The sequence below is a fragment of the Carlito syrichta genome, unplaced genomic scaffold (assembly GCF_000164805.1).
Source record: "Carlito syrichta isolate Samal-C Ts95f unplaced genomic scaffold, Tarsius_syrichta-2.0.1 Scaffold308876, whole genome shotgun sequence".
NCBI classification, from domain to species: domain Eukaryota; kingdom Metazoa; phylum Chordata; class Mammalia; order Primates; family Tarsiidae; genus Carlito; species Carlito syrichta.
In genome coordinates, this window is record NW_007252972.1 from 524,947 (window position 1) to 533,959 (window position 9,013).

Consider the following 9,013-nt stretch of genomic DNA (forward strand, 5'->3'; position numbering starts at 1 on the left):
CCCCAGCAGTGGCTGATGATTCAGACCTGAGAACCCCAGGCAGGGCTCTGAAGGACCTGCCTGGAAGAAAGGACCCCACACAGGGATATCCCAGGAGCAGAGGAGAGAGAGAGCGCAGAGAAAAGAAACCCAGGCCTTGGGTCCACTCCTGCCCTGGCCAGCCACCTGGCAGCCAGGACCCTGAGTGGAGGGGAGGCTGTGTGTCAATCTCCTGGAGGGCCCGTGCACCAACCATCCCCTGAGTAAAATACTGGTTTAAGTCTGGCATTCAAGGTCCCTTCAACCCTCCTCCAATCTGTACCAGCTGCCTTGGGCTTTTGCCAGCGCTGGTCTCTGGTTAGAATGTCCTGGCCCCTTTTTTTTCTTATCCCATCTCAAACGTCTCCTCGTCCGGGAAACCTTCCCTGAAACTGAGTTGGAAGGCTCCTCTGCCCACCCACCGCACTCCACAAGACCCCTGTGGGTCCCTTAGGCCCAACACTGATCACCTGTCTTTGTCACCCTCTGTGCAGGACTGCAGCAACCCTACTAGATCAGGAGCTTCAGGGGCTGTCCAGCCTCTTCTGTGTTCTGACCCAGCACAGTCTGAGTTGGATCTAGGACCGGCTATTGTCTGCCTCCTTGTGCCCACACTGCCCTCTCGCTTCCAGTCATGGCGCCCCTGCTCACCCTGTTCCTGGTGGCCCTGGTGGGCCTACCTCTGGGTAAGATGGCCAGAGAACAGAGGACAGAGGGATGAACAGACCCATGTTTGGGGAAGATGGGCTTAAGTGGGGAAGGAGGCCAGAATTTCCAGTGACCAACTCTCCTTCCAGCTGTTATGTCCTGGGAAAGGTGATGAATCTGGGAATGTGCTGGGTTGCAGGAGGGGGCCTGTGTTCTGTCACCCCCATTCCCCTCCTGCCCATCTCCTCACCCCAGCCCAGACCCTGGACTGCCACGTGTGTGCCTACAATGGAGACAACTGCTTCAACCCCATACGCTGCCCGGACATGGTTGCCTACTGCATGACCACACGCACATGTGAGTCTATGGGGCCCCCGACAGCCCTGCCTGGGGGGGGCTTGACAGGGGAGGCCTGAGGAAGGAGACTCCCATCCATATCAGGATCCTGTCTGGGAGCGCCAAGCTGCGGGGCTTTGTCCTAACGGCCCTGCATGCTGGGGTTGGGCTAAGTGGGGCACCACCCATCTCAGGGTAGCTGGCTTGCCTCCCCATCCCTCTGCAGACTACACCCCAACCAGGATGAAAGTGAGCAAGTCGTGCGTGCCCAGCTGCTTCGAGACTGTGTATGATGGCTACTCCAAGCATGCGTCTACCACCTCCTGCTGCCAGTATGACCTCTGTAATGGTGCCGGCTTCGCCACCCCAGGGACCCTGGCCCTAGCTCCCATACTCCTGGTTACGCTCTGGGGTCTGCTCTAAAACCCCCAGGCAGACACATTCAACTACAAAGCTTTTTAGAGACACAGCTGCCCCCTCTCACCCTGCACCCCCTATCCAACTATCTGCCTTCCCAACACCCCCTCAACCATGCCCATGTCCTGGGACTGTCTGCAAGAGGACACCTGACCTCCCAACCACCCATGTGGCCTCACTTTGAGGCTTGACCTTTCATTTTCGAAAAGCTTATGTGTGGGACTGAACCACCCAAAGGTGTCTGGCCTTGGTGGGCAACTCAGCCCCTCCCCTGTCCTGGGCTCAGAGTGTCTGGCAAAATGCTATTTATGGGAAGAGGGACTCAGCCAGGGAACACTAATTAGATGGGAGTTGGCAAACCCCACCTTCTGGGTGGCCTGAGAGCAAGGCCCTGCCTCAGTTGCCCCTCTCTATCCTTAGGTGTCTTGGAGGGGAAGGGGAGATCAGAAGCGCCGTGGGTGCAGGGGAGGGGGGCAATCCCAGGAGGTGGGGCTCTCCCAGGCCTAGGGAGGGCCGTCTCTGTGCTTCCTATTGTGGCCAGAAGCTGCCCTGAGCAGGTGTGGGATGGAAGGCCCTGTGAGAAAGGCCTTTGTCACTGTCACCTGTCCTAGGAGCTGCGCCAGGTCCGGTGTCAAAAAAGTCTTTGGTAGACAGGGACTGGCCCTGCCTCAACAGGCCTCTGAGGCCCCTTCAGGGTCCGGCAAGGAGTCTATGTACTATTGATCATTCAAACCTCTTGACCTTTCCCACCCCACCCCCACCCAGGCCAGGCACTGGGCCTGGGGCTGGCAGAGATGTGGGAACACGCTATGTTTGGTGGGGCCTGAGCACTTACCAAGGTCAAAGCTATTTTGGGCAGAGAGGGAAGGGGGGAAGGCAGGTAAGCTGCCAAGGCCTGGTCCTGGCCTCAGCCCCAGCAGACCACAGCGGGGCGAGGCATACTGCGTGGGGAGCGAGGATGCACGCATGGGGTCCAGCAGCCTGGGGCGGGAACTGGAAAACCGGAGCGCGGCGCCCTCTAGTGGCCATGCCGGGCGTGGTGCGCGGAGGTGGCGCGGCGTGGGCCACCCCACCTCTTGGGCCTCGGTTCTGGCTTCTGCCCTGGCTGGACAAGCGCAGGGTGAGCCCGCCTGGGACCGCGCGGGGCGACCGACGGTCCTGCGGCCCCTTCGACTTGGGACTCGATTCGCAGGGAGGGCCAGAGCTGAAAAGCTCCCTCTAGGCATGGGGATTCCCAGGGACCGCCCGATCTGGGAAGGACCGATCTGGGAAGCACCTGCCATCCCGGCTGCTAGTCCCGGTCTACTCCTCTTCGCGTGAGACCAAACAGGGTGTGAGATGTCAGGGTGCCCGAACTCATGCAGCACCTGAGGCCTCCTCACCTGACAAGCACCCCCAGCTCCAGTGTCCACAAGGGAGCCCCGTCAATCTCGTTCAGCCCAGGTTGGCAGAAGTGACAAATTTCCATGTGGTGGGATTGTCTCTGGTTCCAAGCACAGCCCTCCTTGGGGGTGCCTGTGCTGGAAATTGCATGTTGAGAACTTCTGTCCAGAATTCTTGAGGGCTCTGGGATGAGTGTTTCCATCCCAGGGCTCCCGTCTCTTACAGGAAGTCCTCATCCTGGCCTGGATTCTGCTCCTGGGGTGTAGGGTGGTTTTCTGGCCTCAGTTTACTCATCTGGAGGACAGGATGCTGAGGAGGGGGGCAGATGGATTATTTTGCTGAGGACTCACCCAGTGCCTCACAGCAGTGTCTCCTGCAGAGAGGACTTGAGTGGAAGAAGGCCCAGGGATGGGGAGACATGTGACTTCCCAGAGGGAGGACTCCACCGCAGGCCAGGAGGTAGAAGGAGTTGCAATAATATAGGGTGGGCTTGGGCTCCTCTGCGCTCCTGTCCCTGGTAGCTGTGGTTCTAGTGCCGAACGAAGAGAACAGGCCCAGGCCTTGCCCCTGAGGCCCAGTCAGGTGTGAGCCCCTCCCCAAGGAGTCTGGGGGGATCCAGGTGCCTCCCCAAGGCTCCATGAGGACCCCCATCAGCAAGTGGTCAGGCTCAGGGTAATGGCCAGATAAGACCATCTCATCTCTTGCGTAGCCAGCTCTGGCCTACATTGCTGGCTGGGTGGGAGGTGGTTGCTGGCCTCCAACCCCACACAGCTCCTGACTCAATGGGAGAGACCTGGAAAGCAGTTATTACCCTGCTTGTGCAAGTCCACTGTCCTGAGTCAGGTTGCTCCTCAGAGTCAGGGCCCCAGGACTGGTCCTCCCTCCCTCCTGCCTCAGTGGGTGATAGGCAGAGGCCTGGCCAATCGTGGGCTCTGGGGTAGCTGAGAACAAGGCCTTTGGGAACTGAAAGTGCTGCTGGGTAGGGGGAGGGGCAGGAGAAAGGCTTCTCACACCTGCCTCTTGCCTCCTTATGTCCACCTCTGCCCCACCCTGACCCAGTCCAAGCCCAATGCTGATGACACTGCCCCCAGCACCAGGGCTATCCTGCCCACTCCACCACCACAGATGGGGTTCTGCCTGGTTGGCCTGCCCTTGGTACGCACAGAGCAACCACATAGAAGGCGCTGAATGAAATGCCACACCCACTAGTGGGAAGTGCTTGGCTCTGCAGAATCTGGGAACTGGGATGGCAGTGCCGGTAGAAATCACACCAGTAAACTTGTCCCTTTGTATGGATGCTGATGACTGACATTGGCCCACTCCCACTGTAGCATGGCTCTAAGGACTGTACAGCAGCCCTGAAAGGTAGGAACCACTGTGCCGTCCCTTTGATAGAGGAGGAAACTGAGGCAAAGAGAGGTGAAATAGTTGCCCCAGGCAGCCCGGCCTCCCCGCCCCACCCACCACTCTCCTGCCTCTCTGTGCTGCCTCTTCTCCCACCAGCTGGGGCTCCTCAGAGGCTCTGTTACCACAAGCCCAAGAGGGGGAGGGTGAGTCTATAAACATGTTAAGGGGTTGTATGAGCTTAGGATCTGGAAAGCTTAGAAGGGGAAAACCAGAGGTTTGAGAAGTGAGGGCCAAAGTTAGAGCATCCAACCCTGTGTCTGGGTGCAGAGGGTGAGGGGAAGAGGTAGAGAGGAGGGGGAAGAGGTGCCAGGCTGGCCCCTGTCCCACCTGTGTCAGGACCGGGAGCCCAGCTCTGGGGCAAAGCAGTGGAAGGCCCCACTTGGTGGCTCTCCCCCACCATATGGAGAGATGCCAGGGCTATTTGCTGAAGCTCTGTGTGGACCTGCACTCCAGAAGCAGCCCAAATGTCTCAGGAGCCGCTGCTGAACCTACTATGACACCCGGGATATTATACGTTCTCCATGGAACACAGTAAAGTGACTGAGAAGCTGGAGCTGCAGGCAGTGACCTGGAGACGTGGCTGGGTGGGCATCCACAGCACATGCTCCAGAGAAGTGGGTCTGGTCTGGTCCTGCAGGATATAAGAGCAGGGCTGTGGGTGGCAGGTCACACCCATTGCTGATACCCTGGGACCAGCTGCTTCTTCATCCCCCTTTATAGTGTCTGATTGGTTGCCATGAACACTGTTTTGTTCATAGTTCTAGAACTCTGAAGAGGGCAAAAAGAAATAGAGAGGTCCCCTCCTGTAGCATGCCGTGCTTTCCTGGATGTGCTATGTCTAGTCCCACAGCACTGGGTGACCTGGGCTCATCATTCACGTCTCCAAGGCTCCGTTGCCTCGTCAATTAAATGGGAATGATAGGTCCCACTCAGCTGGTTGTGGGTGTAAGTGCCCAGCCTAAAGCCTGGACACAGAAGGCCCCGATTGGATGGATGATTAGTGCCCCTTCCCCCCTATCTAACTTCCTGGGTCCAGGCTGCCATGCCATGTCCCACCACGAATGTGAATCCTAAGAGCCCTAACCTTCACCCTAACCAGGACATGGAATTCTATGTTCAGGCCATAGCTCCCTCCTTGCTCATTGCTGTTCCCTGCACCTAAGAGAGGTCCAGTGGGCGTCTCACACTGAGTGGATGAATAAATGGATGAATACACGTGTCTGCCCTTCTCTCCAGCCCCACCATCTCAGCCTGAGCTCAGGCCTCACTTTTCCAGCCTGGTTTGGCTGGTTCTCCTGGCTCTGTGAGTCCTAGACTCCTGTCCACTCTTCCCTTTCCAGGCCTCAGATTCCTCCTGTCTCCTCTAGGCCTGGTCTGACCTTGGAGCCAGCCCAGGCACAGGGTGGGGGACAAGCAGGATCCCTGGGGCTCGCTGGGACTCATTTTTGGTTCTACAGGAGAAAGGCAGACCCACTAGCTCCTCTGAGGGACCAACAAGACCTCGGGAAGGCTGGGGGTGCTGGGTGAGGGAGACAGGACCCTAGTACCCTGCCCAACTCCTTCTGCTCTCCTCTGACTTCCTGGCTCCTGATCCCAGCTTTCTGGCCATGAGAGAGGGGTCTAAATCTGTAAGTCTCTCTCTCAGGCTCTCCCTCCTTCTTGGCCCCACCTCCCTAGCCCTAAGGAGCCCACCAGACAGAGGGGTGGACAAAAGCCACCTGGACAGCAGGGCTCCCAGCTGGCAGGGTGACTCCCTGCAAACAGCTCCCTGCACAGGCACCTAGCCTCCCACCATCTGGCTTTTAGAATGATAGAGGGTTCCCACTGTCCTGTGTGTCCCTTCTCGGCTCTTACCCCATCTTCAGGGCTCTTTTTAATACCAGAGTCCTTTCTGCCCTGTCCTTTCCTGCCACACAGACCCTGGGTCCCTGCTAGCAATCATGACAATGGTCATGATTCTTTGTATGAACAACAGAGAGGCAGCTCACAGCCACCCTCTCTCAGTGCTCTCCCAACCCTGGGAGGGGTCAGGACAGGACTGGACTGCAGACTCATCTAACCGATGGGGAGGTTCTGGTCTCTTTGGAGGACATCTGGTCACCTAACTCACCCTAGCTTGAAAGTGCTGATGAAGCCCTCTGGCTTCCACCCAGTCCTGGGCTCCATTTGTGTTTTGAGGGGCAAGGGACAGGCTGAAGGCCTATGCCAGACTCTCATCCCTCACTGAGGGATACCGGCCTGTGTGCTGAATGTCTGCCCAAAGCCAAACTGTTCCACGGGATCCTCAGTCTTATACGCTGGGATTATCCCTACTTTATGGACAAAGAAGAAAGGCTCATGGGATTACGCAAGGCTCGCCTGAGGCACACAACCAGCAAGCTCTTTGAGACCAGGTTGGACCTCGCACTGCATGGGTCTCAGCCAGGCTGCCAGTGACTCAGACCTGCAGAGCCCGGGAGCGGGTGAGGGCCAGGGCGGAGTGCAGGCAGGTATAAAGCAGTGGCCAGGGTACCCAGGAGCCTGACCTCACCTGGAGAACATGCGGCTCCTTGCTGGACTCCTGCTGGCCGCCATCTTGAACCTGCAGCTGGGTAAGTCCAGTGGTGGGGGCCACCTCACATCCAGGGCCCCCCGTGTCCTCACTCGTTGCTCTGACCTGATCCTCGTTCCTCTAATCTTGGCGGCCACCAGTCCCAGGCTGTGACTGCCTGCTTTGGGGTAGTCCATTTCCTGCCCCTTTGCCACCCACCAGTCACAGCTCTCCTCCTAAACCCCCTCCTGGACCCCACAGGCCCACCCAGCTCAGCCCTCAGGCTGACCCCTTTACTTCTCAGGGCACTGCTGCTGGCAGGAAACACCTCACCTTGCTGCTCCTCAGGCCTCTCCAATTCCACAGTGACCCCCCCATTCCACATACACCCTTGCACGGGTGAACACACACACACACACACACACACACACACACTGAGTGTGACCACTCTCCCTCAGCCCTCTCTGGCCTGACCTCCCAGCTAGCTTGTTTCCTGGGCCATCCTCTCATGACTCCCTCCTACCTCTGTCCCGGGAGGATCAGGTCCCTCTGCTTTCCACCCCAGTCCGTGCTTCCAGTTCTTTCCTCTGTCTTGCTTCTTGCTTTCTTTTATCCACTCCCCTCTTCTCAGGATTCTTTGACAACGCCCACATCTGCTACACTGGCCCCATCTTCCTCAGCATCAGGCCCAGATTCTTTGACAGCTGCCCACATTGTCCAGCAGAGCCTGAACTGACCTTGGGTCAGCATTTCCATCCCCACACCTCAATGCCCGAACAAAACCAGCTGGCCCCTTGATCTGCCAGCTCCTCTCCTCCAAATCCAGCCAGCCCAGTACCCCAGGCCCTTACCTGGCAAAGTCTCGGCTTCCCCATGAGGGTAGGGGGATGATCTAGGGCAGCCCCTACCTCACTGGGCTAAGGGGCCCTAAATGAGCAGTTGAAGCAGTTTCAGTACATCCCTGGTGCTGGCTCAGGCATCTCTTGTGTCCATCTGGTCACCATCCCCAGGGATACTCCTCCTGACCTGGGCCCTATGGGGACCCTCTGTCCTGTGAGAGGCCAAACCCCTGGCCTTGAAGACTGACCCAGGGTCATCAAGAGGGATGAACTCTGTCTTGAAGTCCTGAAACCCACAGGGGCGCCATCTCCCTTCAACATGGGGGAAACCTGTGTCACCATTTGGGCTGGGACATGAGGGGTTGGGTAACCTCCAAAGGGAGTGGCCACCCATCGGTCACCCCTGCCCTCATCTCAGCCAGGGGCCAGCATATCACAGGATCCCTGGCTTGGGTGCAGAGTACCCACTGACTCAAGCCCCTTCCTCTGCTGAAATCCTACCTGTATGAGGAGCAAGCCCCAGGTTGAATCATCGCTCGTTCACTAGGGGCATGGGGAGTGGGTTGGAGCCTCATGAGCCCCTCTCGGAGACACCCTACACCCCTAATCATTGCTGGTGTCTGCTCTCCGCCACCCACCCATGGAGAGCATCATCTTCCCCAGTCCTCATGCTGACTGTGGGACTGTGCCTGCTTCAGAGTGAGCAATCAGAGTCTCAAGTTGGCGGGGGGGACCTGGGACCTGCCCACAGCCAGGAATCAAGCAGGGACTGGGCTAGAACCTGGTCAGCTGCACCCAGAGCCCATCCTATTTGTCCCTCCATTTTTCTTCCTTCTTTCCTTCCCCTTTGCTGCCTTCCCTCCCTCTTTACCCTCCCTCCCAGAGCTTGCTCCCTGTGTGCCAGGCTCCACTCTGAGCACTGCCCCCCCGCTCCATCTCCAACGTTCACCATCTAGTAGTCAATTTCCTGTTTAGAGCTAAAATTTTCTCTGTCCTCCCCACCACCACCACCACTTCACTGCTGAAAATGCACAATTCCCTGATAAGGGACAGAATTATACTTTTTCTGTTTTTAAAAATTTTAATTTTAAAGATGTGGGGTAAAATTCAGGGTTAGGTATACAAATGTTCAATATGCAGTTACCCTTGTTGATGAGGTGTACCCCCCCCCACTGGCAGTTTCTCACTACTACCAATCCCCCCACCCCAGTGGCAGTTTCCCACTACTACCAATTTATTTTATTTTATTTTTTTTTTGAGTTGGAGTCTCACTCTGTCGCCCAGACTGGAGTGCAGCGGCCGCTCCCAGCCACTGCAGCCTCGAGCCGCTGCTCAGCCTTCCAAGTAGCTGGAACTACAGGTGCACGCTACCACTCCTGGCTAATTTTTTGATTTATTGTAGAGATGAGGTCTCCCCCAAGTTGCCCAGGTGGGT

The 9,013-nt window shown here is 57.4% G+C and overlaps 1 protein-coding gene across 4 annotated transcripts in view; it reads left to right on the plus strand.

The window, feature by feature from the left end:
• Positions 1–9,013, plus strand: part of LYNX1 (Ly6/neurotoxin 1) — a 19,167-nt gene that overhangs the window by 619 nt on the left and 9,535 nt on the right. For 2 of the 4 annotated variants that reach the window (XM_021716719.1, XM_008066323.1), the window contains exons 2-4: positions 513–704; positions 922–1,023; positions 1,229–1,334. In XM_021716719.1, the coding sequence (XP_021572394.1) occupies positions 653–704; positions 922–1,023; positions 1,229–1,334 (260 nt within the window). In that variant the 5' untranslated portion in view covers positions 513–652. Of the gene's footprint in view, positions 1–512; positions 705–921; positions 1,024–1,228; positions 2,124–9,013 lie in introns of those variants that run through there. The other 2 variants (XM_008066325.1, XM_008066326.1) reach the window with 2 other exon arrangements.